Genomic DNA, 17,247 nt, shown 5'->3' on the forward strand with positions numbered 1-17,247 from the left:
CCCTTATATAAAATCAAATGGTTCAGTATTTGTTGGCTGCAGAGAAAGGTGGTTGGCAAGAGCAACTTGGATTTTGGGCTGCCCATGAGTCTGGAGGCTGCTACTGCTGCTGAGGCTGCTCTTCCAGGGGTCTTTCATCCTCCAGTTTCTAGTGCTGCTTGCCTCGTTCCACCACTGCTGTAGGCATTGGAAGGTTCACAGTATTTTTCATGCATTTTTTAAAAAGCAGGTCTTTGAAATCTTCTCATGTTAATCTCTCTGTACCTTGCAAAAATACTGCATCATTTTATTTTATACAATGGATCTGATTACTGTATATGGGACCCTTGGGGAATCCTCTAGCCACCCACTTCTGCCTTCCAGGCGGCAGTGGTGGTGCTCTGGGTCATTTTTTCATTTTTGTCCCCCGCTAACCTCACAAATACTACACTACAGTACTTGTATTGTAGCTCCAAAACTTTAGGATTTTGGAGCATTTTGGATTTCAGAATTTTGAATAAGAGAGATTCAACCTATATTACCTTAAAGTGAAGTAGTTGTGTGTGAGAACAAAGTGACAGACATTGGTGGAAAGGTATGCTATAGTCCCCTGGAATAATGTTTCTGACAGCTTGCAATCCATCCTTGTTTGAGATATTAGTACAAAGGGTTTCACATCCATAATGACTCAGATGGTGTTCACTGGGAGGCTGTGTATGGACTGTAACTTTGGCAGGAAGTCAGTAGTGTCTTTCAGTTAAGATTGTTGTGGCATATGGTCTAAGTGTATTGTTCATATATCCAGAGGCTCCAACTGTGAGTGTTCCAGTGGTTGAGATGAGGGGCCATTCAGAGTTGCCTTGTTTATGTATTCTGGGTAATAGAATGTACCTCGTCAAGTACTCTGTAATTCCTTTAGGATTTCCTCTCTGGAACAGATTTCTGTCAAATGTAGTGTTGTATAGTTGCTTCTCAATCTCCTGGGTATAGTCAGAACTGTCCATGATGACTACAACTCCTCTTTTGTCAGTCTCTGGCACAGTACAGAGGCCAGGGAGGCGCCTCTCCCTTCTCTGCAGTAGTGTCGCAGCAACCAAATTGCACAGCGCTGCTGTGCAGCAAGAAAGATGTATGTGGAAGCAGCTCCTTTTTTGCAGTGCACTTGCGCTGCGCCAAAGCGCCAGCGACGGCACGATGACATGCTAGCAGCGCAGCCCTGTTTGGACCCTGCCCTGTTGGCATATCATCGCTGCGCACATCATCTGAATGGTGCCGCGCAGCTGTGGTGCACCCATGATGTGCTAGGGTTGTGGGGCGTATGTACACCCCCGCCCCCAAGCAACCCTAGCACGTCATGGGCGTGCCACAAAGGGTCCGCCTGTACCTGGCTTTTGATGACAATATTAGGATTTTTTTCTGAGCCTGTTTCTTGCAGCTGGGATTACGTTTCCTATTTATTGTTTCTGGTGAGGAATGCTAGGACTTGCCGGCAAATCTTGAGAGCAGCAGAAAAAATCTAGGGGTGTGTTCAGCAGCACGAGTCTGAACCACTTTGGAGAGACCCATGGTTGTTGTCATGGAGGCCATGAAATCCTCAGCCATTCCTGCCAGGGCAGTTTCATCGTGGATGTTGAAGTCCCCTAGCACTACTAGCTGCAGAGACTTCAGTATCAACTCTGAGACCGCCCCCAAGTTGCTCAGGAAGGGTAACTGTGTAGTGTAGATACACACTCAGTTTCATAATCCTGTGGCCACGTTGGCTGAGGATTCTGGCAGTTGTAGTCAAAAGGGTAATTGTCCAAGCTCCATGTAAGAAGGCTGTTTTGCTATTGTATAGTCTCACTCTCTGTGTTGTGTTATTGTAAAGTTGCCCTATAAGCAGTCAGAAGATAGGAGTACAGAGATACAAATAAATGGAGGAAGATGAGAATATGGATGTTGCCTTGCCAGGTGATATAATCAACCTGCCCATCCGCAGTAGCCAAATGAATGTTTCAGGAGTGTTAGTAAGCTGTTAGTAAGCAGTTGTTTTGTCAGTGAACCCATTTGGTAGTTAAGTATGTATTAACACAGAAAATGGAGGTTGTTCTTTGGCTGTCCTGACTAATAGCCATTGATAAACCTGTTGTTTATTTTAAGAAAAGAAAATGCTAGTTACTATCACAGCATCCTGTGCTGATGAATTCACAGTGTCTACTACCCAAGCAATTGTAACACTTACACAAGTGTTATAACACCCATACAATGACTGATATCCATACTTACTAAGTATATGTACATTTGCTTTGAGATGAAGAAAGGACAAAGTTCAGAACAAACGCATATACTAATGCTTTGTTTTATCTAATGTGACAGACTTTATGATCTATCAAAGAGCCTAGAGTTGAAAGATTAAACAATGTGATCTTGATAACTTAACTTTTATATGACCTTTAAGCAAATCTTCTACCTTACTCTTCCATTGTTTTGAGTGCGTGCGCGCGCACGCGCGTGTGTGTATTTGCCTGCACATGTGTATTAGTTCAGTAATTCAGCTAATGAGGGAAATGATAGTACGGTTCAAATTTGATTCACCATTGTTATTGTCCACTTTTGTAGTCATTTTTTTCTACTGTTCTTCCATGGTGGCACACTTGGGCTCCATCCATTTTATCCTCATGAATTTATATTGTGTTAGATCAGTGGTAAAATGTCATAATGAGCCCCAAATCACCCAGTGTGTGAGGATATTACCACAATATTTATTCATTTATTTAGAAAACTTGATCCATCACATCTCAATCTTTTGAAAATCAGCTCAAAAGTACCAGTGGTTAATTTTTCTAAAATTTTTTATTTATATAATATGTCTATACCATTCCTTTCTAGGAAATTTCCCATTTCTCAAGGCATATAGAACCAGAACTACAGTATGTTTTCCCCCCATTCCTTTATTGTCTGTACTATACAGCTCTATAGGAAAAACAATAGAAAAACAGTTGCCCCTTCAAGTCCATGACTTGAGATCCACAGACTTGAAAATCCATGGTGCGGCGACCGCCATTAATATCATTGGGGCACATACCTGTGGTGTGTACCCTGCATGCACACACCCCATTCAAGCCTATGGGGCTTGAATATGTGTGGATTTTGGAATTTGCAGGGGAGTCCAGAACGGATCCTCCTTGAGTTCCAAGGGCCAGCTGTAATTCCTGTTTTGATATACAGTGCGCCCTTGTTTTAGCGTGATTTAGGAGATTGGGAATATGCCGAAGGTTTACAGATTCACTCCTTCCTTCCCTATTATCATGTATGGATGTGAAAGCTGGGCAGTTAAGAAAGAAGATTGTGTTTTGATTGTGTGTTCCTGCATGGTAGGAGGCTGGACTAGATGACCCTTGTGGTCTCTTCCAACTCTATGATTCTGTGATTAAGATAGGAAGAAAATCAATTTATTTGAGCTGTGGTGCTGGAGAAGATTGCTGAGGATCCCTGGACAGCCAAAAAGACAAACAAATGGGTCCTAGAGCAGATCAACCCAGAAATCTCACTGGAAGCCAAAATGACAAAACTGAAGCTGTCATACTTTGGACACATCACAAGAAGGCACAACTCACTGGAAAAAAACCAATAATGCTAGGAAAGGTTGACGGAAGCAAAAAGAGAGGAAGGCCGCATGCTAGATGGATGGACTGTATTAGGGAGGTCACAGGTATGAGTTTGAAGGAACTAAGCAGAGCAGTGGAGGACAGGGGTTCTTGGAGACATTTTATCCACAGGGTTGCCATTGATCAAGATCAACTTGAGGGCAGTTAACAACAAAAACTGAACCAGCATGATGCAGAGGTGGACTAGGACTCTGGGAGATCAGGATTTGAAATTATGCTTAATCATGGAAACTCTTTGAGAGATCTTAAGCAAATCGCACTCTTTCAGTCTTAGAGGAAGGCAATGGCAACCCTTCTCAGAATAAATCCTGCCATGAAAAGCTCGTGATAGGGTTGCCATAAGCCAGAACTGACTTGAAGACATATAATGATGAACACACACAGACAGGCATGCATCGCACATCCATTAGTAGACCAGTCTGATCCAGGCAAAGCGATTTGCTCTCGGACCCATTTGGTGGTCATTTTGGTAATTTATGGTATCTGTAGAACTATGCTCCAGCACAGTATTTCAAATGAGTTTTGATTTTCCTTCTGTCAGTTTTTCACAGTCATTCATAGAAATCAGAAAAGTAATGTCAGCACATGGAAATTCCTGACTTTCAATATTCAGTGATATATTCTCCTTCACTACCTGTAATAAAACATACTGCAGAACCACCAAATACAAAGATTGGCAATAGATTCATTAAATTAATCATTTATGCAGCACATGAACATGTGGAATTCATTGCTATAAATGTGTGATGGCCACAAGCTTAGATAGTTCTTAATTTGTTCTGTTTATTTGCTTATTATATTTTTTCTCCTCCTTTCCTCTGAGGGGTTCTGCTCCTCCCCGGGTTTCATCCTCACAACAACCTTGTGAAATAGTTCAGGCTAAGTCACCCACTGAGAGACCCAGCATGGTGTGGTTTGAATGTTGGACTAGGACACTGGGAGACCAGGGTTCAAACCCCTGCTTGGCCATGGCAACCCCCTGTGCTATGGTCTTAGGCAAGTCGCATGCTCTCAGCCTCAAAGGAAGGCAAGGGTACACTTCCTCTGAAAAAATTCTGCCAAGAAAATCCTGTGATATATTTGCCTTGGGGTTGCAATAAGTCAGAAATGGCTTGAAGTCACACAGTAACAGCAAGTCATCCACCAAGCTTCATTGTTGTTTGTGAATTCTAACTTTAGCCTTACTCCATCATTCCAACCACACAGATATTAGGCTTGGATAGGCAAGGTGCAGGTGCACACCATGAGCCTCATCTATGTTTGGGCTCCCCTAAGGGCCTCCCCCAAGTTTTTGTGTGTTTTGTGTGTTCTATTTTTTCACTCCCAAATGATATATCACTGCCATTGTATTACCATGTATGGATGCAAGAGCTGGAGAGTGAAGAATGCAGATAAGAAGAAAATTAATGGTAACTCATTTGAAATGTAGTGCTGGAGAAGGGTGCTGAGGATTCTGTGAACAACGAAAAAGACAAACAAATGGGTCCTTGAACAGATCAAGTCTGAAATCTTCCTGAAAGCCAAGATGATCAAGTTGAAGCTGTCATACTTTGGCCTCATCATGAGAAGGCATGATTCATTAGACAATAATGCTAGGAAAGGTGGAGGGAGTGGAAAGAGAGGAAGACCACATACAGTATTGTATTAGATGGATGGACTCTATTAAGGAGGTCACAGGTAGGAGTTTATAGGACCTAAGCAGAGCAATAGATGATAGGGAATCTTGGAGATGTCTCATCCACAGTGTAACCATGAGTTGAGATCAACAGTAAGGTATTTAACAACAACAAAACAATGTACCTCTGAACAGACTCAACCCCACCAAACTCCTGAAGACCTGGAAGTGACTTACATTTGTAATGTTTGGCTAAAAAAGTGGGGCAGTGTGTGGCCTGACAAAAGTATGTTAGAGGTATGTGAAAATTGACCCCCAACTTATACCTATACCTCTGAATAATAGATATCAATTGGGGAGGATTTTGCTGTTATGCTATGCTGTTTAGTACCAAAATGATAAACACAGTGGATTTTTGATCTGAGTGGCCAGTGTTCTTTTTTTGTTTGAATACTTCTGAGCTCAGAGTGAGAACCCTGTGGTGCTTTGCTTTTCTGAATGTCTGTACTTTAAATTATTCTTCTAAAAACACTCACCCTGCACAAGCTTTCTAGTCTTGCTATTCCTAATGCTTGTTTCTGTGTCTGCAAAACTGTCACTTTGACAATGCAATGTATGCAGTGGAATAATCTGAGAGTTTATGTCATACCTGTGAAATGCTCAAAGAATTTCTGTAGGTGTGTCATGGGTGAAAGGACACAAAAATCTTGGGCGTTGCCTCTGTGGTCTGCTTGCTCTCTAGTTTTATATAATTGCTCTTCTGTTCTGGTTATATAAGTGAGATGCTTTCATTATGAAGAAAAAAGGGATTGAAAAAACCTTTTCACGGTGCAAATGTGGGTTTAGTGGTAGCTGGAGTCCCATTGATCTGAATGGATACAGCATCATCTAAATGTACTTAAAAACCCCAAATGAATTAAGCATAGGGTGATAACAGATGGTTTGATAGCTAGTGACAGTGTTGTGCAGGAAAAGTAAAAAAATGAACCCAGTGATACTCTCTGCAACAGCTTGCATTACGTACATTGTGCAAGCAAAAGTTCAAGAACTGCACTAGAATTGTGTGCATTTATAAGCATTTCATTGCATTTGTGGTTGTTTCTTCCTTTTTGGTAATTTGGTACTACAGGCAGAGATAACATGGGAAGAAGAAGGATAGGTTCCTACACCTCAAAGCATAAGAGCAGGCCAAAATGTTTCCATAAATGTTTCATTCAAAAACATTTTTTTTTAAAATGTACATGCAAAAAATGTTGGTTGCAAAAAAAAATGTACTACTACTCTTTCCTCCTTTTCCTCCATCAAAGCACTCACTGTTTTGTTCTAAAACCTGGTTATGTTTTCTTTAAGCTAGACACATAGAGTTGGACAGAACCCAAAGGGTCATCTAATCAATCCTTTTGTCAGTGCAGAAATCCATAGCTGAAGCATCCCTGAGAAATGGTCATTTAAAAATCTCCCAATAAAAGAGAGTCAAGAGTCTCATCCTACCTGATTTGAATAATGCCTCTAAATCATATTTGCCTTCTTGTGTTAAGAGTTCAAGTGTATCTTTTTATTTCTCATTTGAATTCACGTGTATAGGGACATCTTCTTCCCTCAGCTGTTTCCTGCCTATTCTTGGATTCATATACAGTGGGCCCTTGGTATCTTTGTGGTTTGGTTCTAGGACCTCTCCATGGGTACCAAAATCTGAGGATGCTAAAGGCCCATTATATAAAATGGCAAAATCCATGTTTGCTTTTATGAATTTGTCTGTTTTGGGAATATTTTAAAGCCATGGATCCTATTGTCCCCACTACTTGTTGTCCTCTTGTCTTCTAAAAAGCTATTGATTATGCTGCAGGATTTAGTTTAAAGATCTCCTGCTCAGATTTGCCAGAATTCTAGCAAATACCTTTTTACTAAATGCCCTATTGTTGGGAAGATAGGGAAAAATACTTTACTTGGATGACTGTATCAGTGAAAGTAGTTTAAACCAACTCTTGAATCTCTTGAAGCACAGTGTTATTTCAGTAATGCTTTGGACTGTGGTGAGAACTGTTTGTGTTTCAAATTTTAATGAGTATAAATATATGTTTCAATATCTTTTATAATATATGTCTATTCAAATGCTATTGTGACACATTTGTTGTAGTGTTTAGGAATGAAAAGGCTGTTCCGTTAGAAAATAATGCATGGTCAAGGTTTAGCACCCCCTTGAATTCTGAATACAAGTTTGTTATTTTTTCAATTGAATCTGTTTGTGTCACTTTTCCCCAAAGTCCCTTAAAGGTAAACTAGTTTCTCTAAGTCTGGTAATTTGCAATTAGGTGTACACTAGTGTATTTGTATTTTTTTGTTGTACCGGAATATAATGTACTTACATGAATATTCTGTTACCATTGTAACCATTTTATTTTTTGTGCTGGCTTTATGCCGTAATAAATATTGCTATTGCTAAAAATAATAATAATAATAAAAATGCACACGCAAAAGTTCAGGTAAGCCTTGTATAACTCAATTAAAACACTTTGAACCTTCTGGAGACCATGTGGAAGCTTCTTCCAAAATACATTCTTTTACTAGCTTCCAATATCTATGAATTTCATTTTGGGAGCCAAGCTTACAATATATATATTTTTAACATGCTAAGTGGATATAACTGATGAAGCAGGCTTATCTGCTGTCCCCTTTTCTTTCTGTTTTGCTGTTCACACTATTGACCTTATTGTGCTGGGAGCTGAAGTCCAAAAAAAGGTATAATTTCCAGCTTCTGAAATGTACAGTTTTATAGGGCCAGAGGAACCCATGAATACCAGATTCCCACTTTTCTCCATGGTACCAGCATAGAGCCCAGCCAAAGCACAGCTCATCTCCTGGACTCTAGCCCACCACTTCATAGATCTGAAGGTGTGAAGGAGCCTTAGGATGTGATCATATTGGTGGTAGGAGTTTGAAATGAAGTGCACATGTGTAGTCACTTGTGTTTGTTCTTTTTCCTTCCCTGCTTGTCTTAGGATTCCTATAGGAAACAAGTAGTAATTGATGGCGAAACCTGTCTCTTGGACATTTTGGATACAGCCGGCCAAGAAGAGTACAGTGCAATGCGGGACCAGTACATGAGGACGGGCGAGGGCTTTTTATGTGTATTTGCTATAAATAACACAAAATCCTTTGAAGATATTCATCATTATAGGTATGTTTCATATGTTTGATACTTCGAGAGTGTTATATGACTGGTACAGTTTTACAGTCAAAAGAAATCATTGCCTGGATTATCTGTTGTTACATCCTGGTCTACTCATGAGGTATTCCTGTCTGGAGAGGGCAGGATAGCAGATTGTGCCATTTTAGGCTGCAGGTGGCAAATATCTAGCTATATCTTATGTTCTTGCACATTTTTAAAACGGTCATAACTTTCTGCATGTCAGACCTCAAATGTGATGCTTTAGGTTCTGTTTGCCTCTTGCCCTGTGAATTTTCTCATTTCAGGGCAATTGAAATAAACTAAGATGGGGACGGAAATCCCATGGCCAGCATGCAGTTCTTATGGGCTGCAGACCCCTCTTACAATCTCCAGTTGAAAAAGAGGGATTGACTCTTGTGAAAGTTTCCATGAGCAATGGTTCTCCTCTTACTGTGTGGTGGGCATTTCTAGTGGTTCATCCCTCTCCTTGCAACCAGAAGTGAATTTTTATCACTTGCAGTTTTGTGGTGGTGGGATTCTTTATTTTATTCATTAAAATATTTATAACCCATCCTGTATCATGCATTCTCAAGGTGGCATATAAAATCAGTGTGACCAATTTAAAAATAAGAACAGTAAGAAATAATTTAAGAAAGACTAAAAATTTGACAAGTTGGGAGAGTTACATCTGGGGGCTACAAGTCACATAAATCTCCAGTTAACTAATTTTCCAAACTGAACGTGCCCTGCCATCCAAATTAGTGCCTAGTAAAATCTCTTTGTGGTCTCTCATTGGAAACACTTTCTACATATATTAGTCTATATGCAGAGGGGAATGTTTGCTAATGTACCTGTTTGCTTAACAGAAACAGAATTATGGCCTTTTAAAATGTTCCCCCACACACTCCCCAGCTGCAGTCAGAAGTGGTGCAGGCCCAAATTATAGTTTTTATTTTTACCACCTCATTCTGCACAATATGTCTCTCTCAGTAGACACTTTCTGGCCCTCCCTTCCAGCCCCAGCTGCCTTAAATGCCTGTTAATTAGAATGGTGTTGAGACTAGAAATTGATGATAGTTGCGATTTACGTCACACAAAAGTCACCAAGCTCCGTAAAGAGGGACATGTGATTGCAGCAGACCCTTCTTTAATTGTTCAGTCAAAAGCCTCCTTTGAGTTATTTTTATCTGGGCTTCAGTACTGTTAGATCACAGGATGCAGGCCCTGTTTAAAGCCATGCAAAGAGATAATGAGAAGACAAAATGATCCTAGTATGCTCCCCCCCCGGCTCCTGTTGCCACCCAATCCAGCCTTTGCTGGATAAAATTGCAGTTTTGCCACTGTGAGCCTGTGGATATGCCAGATTACTGTGTGATCTTATTGTATGAAACCAACAAACAAAAATGTAGTCTTATTGCAAAAGTTAAAGTTGTTCTGAAGTGATTATTATTATCTCAGCCAAATAATTAATCTCTTTGCCATTCAAAATGTGATTCTGTGAAAGGTAACTGATTGGCTTACAAGTTTCCTAAGAAGTTATTTATTAAATCTCTTCTGTTTCAGTGAAGTAGGGAAAGCCAAGTTATATAATATAAATCTTGTGTGTGAACACAGTAATCAACTTGCTTGACAGGCGTTGGGCATTCTGCTGTTTGTGCACAGCTATATGAGGGTGGTTTGGGGCCATGGCTCTTTGGCAGTGCCACCTTGAATCACTTGTATCTCCCTATCTGAACCTGTTAGCTCTGGCATCTTCAGGATGTCAGGAGGAGGGCTTTTCTCTGTCTCACTACTTTTGCAGGCTTACTTGGTGGGAACAAAGTTGGGAGGTCTTCCCAGTGGTTGCTCTCAGACTTTGGATGTCCCTCCTTAGGGAGGCTAGGATGTTTTCCTCCTTGCTTTCCTTCCTATTCTGTCATGCTTTTCAGAATCGACTGTGAATAATGTTGTGCTCTGTTGTTTTCTTGATTTATTTTTTTGTCTTTGAAGCAAATTTAAATGGTTTTAAATCTACAAATTGTTTAACTGTTTTTCCAATAACTTCTGTATTTATAATTTTATTGATATTTTTGTAAGCCACCTTGAATCCCATTATTGGGGAAAGATGGGATATAATTAAAATAAATAAGTGAGAAAATGTCGACTCTCGACCCACATGCTATTCCAGGGGCATTTGTGCGGTCTCCCAATTTGTTTTTGAATTTTTTTTGTTGCCTTCCCCAATGCTCTTTGAAGATGTTGGGGCACTTTCACCATGTTTTTGCCACTTGGGTCTGTTTAGGGTTACGAGAGCCCCCCTTCCCCCCGATAGGAAATTACTGGAAGTCGACTTCCAGCTGCAAAGAATTCCCTTCCTGTGCCTAAGGCAGCTGAAAGATTGCAAAAAGTAGGACAAAATCTCCCCCTGCAGTCAACTGGAGACCATTTGGGGGAGCAAATGCCTTTCAATTCTTGAGAGGGTGGAGAGCAGCGGATAGCACAGTCCTACAATGTGCTCAGGGGCAATGTAGCCCCTGGTAGATGCCCAATCATGATATAAGGTCTGTTAATTTATGAACTTTTAGGCTCTACTAACTTTAGATGTACTTCAGTTAATAAAGTAGATGTTTTCCTGGACATTACTTCTTTAGCAGAACATTTGGTGCCAGAGATAGAAATAACATAGGAAAATTAGAGCTAGGCTTCCATACCACATATGGAAGAGTACTTCCACATTTTTCACCAATGTTTTTATTCAAAACTAAGAGGAGGCATATGTGAAATGAAACAACCAGACCAGGTAAGCCTTGAATAAGTAGACAAAGATATTTTGAACCTTCCAGAGACCACTTGGTAAACTTCTTCCCAAATACATCCAGAGATGAGATTTTTCTATCAGCAGTCTTGGCTTTTATTGGAGAGATTGTGTGTTAAGATGTATTTAATACATCTGAGATCCTATTAAAATGGAAGATGCAAGAATTCAAATCTTGGGGTTCTCAATTATTTCATACTTGCATGAAAGGAGAAGTAATTATAGTAGTTTTCTTCCCCACTGTGGGAGAAAATGAATACTCCTTCACAATATTCTCTCCATATCCATATTATTTCTGTGCAGGAAAGAGTTTTCGGCTGAGAACACACAAAAAGTGATTTCCTCTGCAGAATAATTCCTCCACAGCACATTGGGATGTTCAAATGCCACAAGAAAATTGCACAGAATTCTTGATGCTCTGCTGTCTTCTTGATCAGGTGTCCCAACTGTTTGGAAACCCATTTTTCAAGCTAGGAATAAATAATTATGAATATTCTTTCCATTCCTAGTTCTACACACAAAACAAATATTATTCAATTGCAGTGTCTTGTTGATAGCTTGCTCATGGAATGTATGAAATCAAATCTTTGCAGGAAATCAAACAGATAAAGTTAGAAGGACATCTAAGGAGTTTATCACACAGGAGGAATTTCTCTTAATTTTTTAAAATTAATTAATATATCTTTAATTTTACAAAGCTTGCGTTTTTACAACAAGATATATTTTTACAAGACATTTTTACAACATGATAAATAAAAACATATATCAACCTATAACGACAAGCTATAAATCTGTTATATATTAGGCTTACACCTGATAACTTTCCACAAGAAACTGTATAATTTTATCTTTTAATACAAAATCTTAATCCCCTATCTCTAGGTATGAATAAAAAGGTTTTGTTTCTTGTAAAACAAAAGGAGTAACAGCTCAGCAGAATTTCTCTTAATTTCGAATGAAAAGAAAGTGGGGCCAGAACGTATTCCTATGAATTTGCTAGTTCAGCGAATTTACGTGAATTCGAATTGCGTTCGAACTGACTTTCCATTGCCTGAAAATAGCTTGCCATTGCCCAAAATTGCATGTGGTAGTCTATCACACAATAACGTGAAACCCCATGATTGTGTTCAGACTGACTTCCCATTGCCCAAAATTGCATGTGGTAGTCTATCACGCAATAACATTAAACCCCATGATTGCGTTCAGATTGCCATTGGATTATACTTCCAATTTCCCTTGTCTGATAAACTAAGCCTTTCCTTTTTCAAACCTTTTCCTTTCCCCCTTATTTTTATTAGCACTGTTTTATTAGCACTGCAGGAATTCTTTCACTCCTAAAGTGGTCTCTTGCTTCTTTCCTCTTTTTCAGAGAACAAATAAAGAGAGTGAAAGATTCTGAAGATGTCCCCATGGTGCTAGTAGGAAACAAATGTGACTTGCCTTCCAGGACTGTAGACACAAAACAAGCTCAGGACTTAGCAAGGAGTTATGGAATACCTTTCATTGAAACCTCAGCAAAAACAAGACAGGTAACCTTGGAGGGTCTGAGTCCTGGTTTATGTGAGTGTTTCAGACTGTAAATGAAAATAAAGAATTATCTGTGTCAGGTGAAGAACAAAATATTCTGCTAAAATGTTTCCCTGTTTGCAGGAATCCTAGGAACAAATAACTGGAAATCAATGGTAAAGGCTGTTCTCTGAGTGAAATAGTTGAGATGCAGCTTCAAGGTGGTTAGCAGCAATTTCCATTTTATTCAGTTGTGAAAACTAGTTAGCACATCTGAGATGACCAATGTTCTTGTGAAACCATTTTACTACAGTACCTGTAGCCTGGCCCAGTGGGAAGCTTTCCCCTGACCTGCACTAGATCCTCTTTTAGACATCTAGGGTTAACATGGGAGACAGGCTTCTGGATGGCATGTAAGTCCGAGTTCTATAGTGTCCTGAAAGAAATGGAAAGTAAGTTAAACCTTTTGCGTATTGAACAGGGCTCTGTAACTCCTACTCTGTGTCCAGCCAAACACAACTGCAAAGCCCTCTTCAGAGCTCCTGCTCAATGTACAAAGGTGGAACTTTTAGGCACTTAGGGATGATTTGGAAAGCCCTCTTCAGAGCTTACTTGTTCATTCTATCCCCAGTTTTAGTTGTCCATGTGTATTTGGGTGGACACATGAACTGGACTGTAGAAGACTACATATTGGGAGGAAAAGGTTCTAGTTTAGACCTCTTCTTAACATGGCATCTTTCTATGTGATGTATTTTTCAAGTGGGAGAGTAGTTAGATATGTGTCCCATTAATGGTATGATCAGAGCTTGGGAAAGTTACATTTTCGGATTACAACTGCCTGGATCTCTACGTTGGCTCAGTATTCTGGGAGGGGTAGCCCCCAAAAGTAACTTTTCCAAATTCTGACATGGTACAGCATGATCTAGATAGTTTTGGCCTTAGGTTTGCTGTAGTGTAAACTGCATTTCTTAGCAGCCCAGTTTCTATCAGGTCCAGTTTCACCATCATATGAGTGCCAATCTGTACAAGTCAGAGGCAAACAAAATACAGCCCTCTAGGTGCTGTTGGCCTGCAATTCCCAGAATTCCTTACCATTGTCTTTTCTGGCTATGGCTGATGGAAGTAGCAATCCAATTATATTTAGAGGACAACACTTTGTCCACTTTGGTGTAAGCATTACAGTGCGTCCTCGCCTTACGCGGGGGATCCATTCCGGATCCCGCCGCATAAGGCGAATTCCACCTATGCTCGAGCCCCATTGGAAACAATGGGGCTTGTGTGTGGTGGTGCGGGCGCGCGCGCGGCGCAACAGGCACGCACGCCCATTCAATTGAATGGGACGCGCTGCCCCTTCCGCCCCGCGCGTGCGCTGCGGCTTCAGCACATACGCTCAAGTCTGCGTATGGCGCGCCCGCGTATGGCGCGGGCGCACTGTATTTGGTGTCTTGCATCTTCTAAAAATGTGATTTTCACATGCTCTGGGTCTGAGTTCATAGTAACTCCTCATGGGGAATGGATTTGGTGTGGATTTTACCATTTCATGTTCACACTCCTGAATTTTAGTCCTAAGAATAAAATTCAGGGCTGAGTGTGGATGCACACAGTCTGCCTCCAGAAGCACCAGTTCTTTATCAGCAAGTGCCAAGACAGTGTTTTTGGACTATTTTCTGTGGTCTCGGGGGAAAAACAGAAATGTATAGGGTTCAGAGACCTGACTTAGAAACACTTGTCAGTTTCTTTTTCTAAACCGCTGAAATAATTTTTGGCGCTGATCAAACAAACATCTGGCTGCTCCGAGTGGCAGGATGTCACATCTATAGGATTGTCAGAGTTATTTTTAGAAATTGCCATAACAGCAAGAGTTATCTGAATGTTTTATCTCCAGCTGCACAGTGAATGGATTGTATAGAAAAGTAAAGGTTGGGCTTTGTTTTTGGATTAGCAATGTAACTGAGCAAGCAACATGCTGAATATTACTAGTTATTGCAAATTTGCCTGTGTGGTATCACTTAACATTAGCTATTCATACATTACAAAAGTAAATATGGAAATGAATGAGAAACAGCAGTAGCAAGGGTTGCTTTGGAACTGTTTTGAATCATTTTCATATCCTAGGCTCTAATTGCCTGACCTTGTTGTAGAAATTTCTTTAGTTTTTCTTCTTGTATTCCTCTACACTGAAAAGAAATTATTAAAAATGTTTTATCAGCTATGGTATATTGGGAATGTGTCCAAGGCTGTGTATACACACTGCACAAAGGAATAATTTGATTGCTAAGTACAGTACTGGAAGTGTAGAACCAGGAGGAGTAGTTAGCCTTCATGGTTTAGGGACAGGCTTCAGAAACTATGGCATGGCTTCCTACAATGCATGCATGCCATCTAGGAAAGCAGATGTCTCGATTTGTACGCAGTGTGCAAAGATTTAATCTAGCTGAATGGGGGGAGATTCAAGGTAGATTGAAGGAACAACTTCCTCACATATTACATAGTTAGACTGTTGGATACACTACCACAAGATGTAGTGATGGCTGCCAACTTGGAAAGATTTAAAAGGAGATTAAATACATTTCTGAAAGTAAGAACCATTGCTGCTAGTTTGCATGACAATGTATTGCTTCCAGTATTAGAGGCAGTATGCACCTGCATACCAGTTGCAAGGGCAGTTTATTCATGTTCTGTCGGCAGACTTTTCATGACTAATTGGTCATAATGTGAACATGATGTTGATATACCATGGCTGCTCTTGCGTACCCATAACAATTTTCTTACTCTTTTTGGTGGGAGATGGAAAAGGGATATTAGTATAGAATAGACAGGCAAAGGAGTCCGATTTGCTCTAGACCTCCAAATGCACACTGTGGTGTGTTTGCATTTAAGGCTTATGGTATTTGCCTCTTAAATGTCCCTACATCCCCCTTTTGCATGAAGATGAGGGAAGGAGAGTAAAACATGACTCAAATGTATAAATTGCACAAGTAAAAGACCAGCACTGTCATCCATCACAATCATGATAGATTAAATCTTTTACACATACACTTCAATATCTTCCACAATTTTTGCTCAGTTCAGAATTTTCTGTATTATTTGCAGTGCACAAAACAGCCCTGAATATATTTCACACGACTATGGTGCTTAGGCTCCTGTGTGTGTTTTGGGTGTGTAGTGGGATTTGATTTAACACACTGCTTGCTGAAAGATTGTCACTCGATTTGCTCCATATTAGAATCATCTTTCTTTGCTCTTCTGAGGGCATGTGATTTCCACCTCTACCTCTTTTTGACTCCCTTCACCCTGTTTTGATGTTTCATTTCCTTTGGGCTTTTTAAAAGAGGCAAACCAAACGTTGCATCTCTTGTCTTCAAATTGCACTTTGGTGACCCCATTGCACAAGGGTAAAGTCATTTGCTGCAGAACCAGAGTGTAGAAAAATTACTTTTTTGAACTATAACTTCCAGGATTCTCACCGTCAGAATCTGAATGAGGGGGATATGGAATCAGGAAATGCTAGACTTAAAAATAATAATTTAACCCCCTCCCCATAATGCTTGCAGTCCCTAAGAGAGACTTTCTTTCAAACTGTGCTGGAAATCTATGTTGTTGTTCCTGCACCTGTTGGTTTGTGTACATGCACACACACGTGTGTATATATAGAATTCAAAGACATAGCTGTGTTAGTCTGGAAAGTCAGCATGCAAAAGACTCTTGTAGCACTTTTGAGACTAATTAAAAGAAAGAAGTTTGTAGCATAAGCTTTTATAGTCTTGAGCCTACTTCATCATAGTGTGTATATCTAGATCCAGTGACTTGCAGAAATGTTCACACTCCCTTTAGTGAATGTTTCCACATTTTGCTATGTTACAAACTGTAATTGAAATGTATGTAATTAGCACTGTTACCAACACTGTGGAAATGTCAAATATTTTCTTGTTGCTGTTGTGTGCTTTCAATTCGTTTCAACTTATGGCCAACATAAGTTTTCTTGGCAAGTTTCTTCAGAGCAGGTTTGCTATTGCCATCCCCTGAGGCTGAGAGTGTGACTTGCTGCCCAAAGTTACCCAGTGATTTTACCATGGCTGAGTAGGGTTTTGAACCTTGTTTTCCAGAGTCATAGTCCAACATTTAAACCATTACACCACACTCACTCTCAGCAAATATTTTACTGTTTTACCAGAGTTTGACCAAAGTAAATAAAAACAAGCTGGAACTTGCTGGTTACTTAAATAGTGACCCCCCCCACTTTGCTGTTTTGCAAGCCACATCCTCCAAGAGTCACATAAGTAGCTAAATTGTATCCACCTTTGTGCAGTACTAGTGCCATGTGATCTCAGATTGAACAATCGTGTATCTAGAAGTTCCCAGACTTTCTTGGAGAATATATCTAAACCAGTGATTCCCCCTGACTTTAGTCCTCCATGTATTTTGGACTTCAACTCCCAGAAGCCCCAGCTAGTTTGGTCAGTAGTCAGGAATTCTGGGACCTGAAGTCTAAAACATTTGGAGAACTAAAGTTTGGGAATCACTGATCTAAACAAAC

At 40.1% G+C, this 17,247-nt stretch overlaps 2 protein-coding genes across 4 annotated transcripts in view; one reads left to right on the forward strand and one right to left on the reverse strand.

The window, feature by feature from the left end:
* The window catches only part of USP6NL (USP6 N-terminal like), a 681,049-nt gene that overhangs the window by 347,477 nt on the left and 316,325 nt on the right, over nt 1-17,247 (reverse strand). The gene's annotated exons all lie outside the window — the stretch shown is intronic.
* Nucleotides 1-17,247, forward strand: part of KRAS (KRAS proto-oncogene, GTPase) — a 48,704-nt gene that overhangs the window by 12,993 nt on the left and 18,464 nt on the right. For all 3 annotated transcript variants that reach the window (XM_042469888.1, XM_042469886.1, XM_042469887.1), the window contains exons 3-4: nt 8,241-8,419; nt 12,574-12,733. In XM_042469888.1, the coding sequence (XP_042325822.1) occupies nt 8,241-8,419; nt 12,574-12,733 (339 nt within the window). The remainder of the gene's footprint in view (nt 1-8,240; nt 8,420-12,573; nt 12,734-17,247) is intronic.

The sequence above is a fragment of the Sceloporus undulatus genome, chromosome 5 (assembly GCF_019175285.1).
Source record: "Sceloporus undulatus isolate JIND9_A2432 ecotype Alabama chromosome 5, SceUnd_v1.1, whole genome shotgun sequence".
NCBI lineage: Eukaryota > Metazoa > Chordata > Lepidosauria > Squamata > Phrynosomatidae > Sceloporus > Sceloporus undulatus.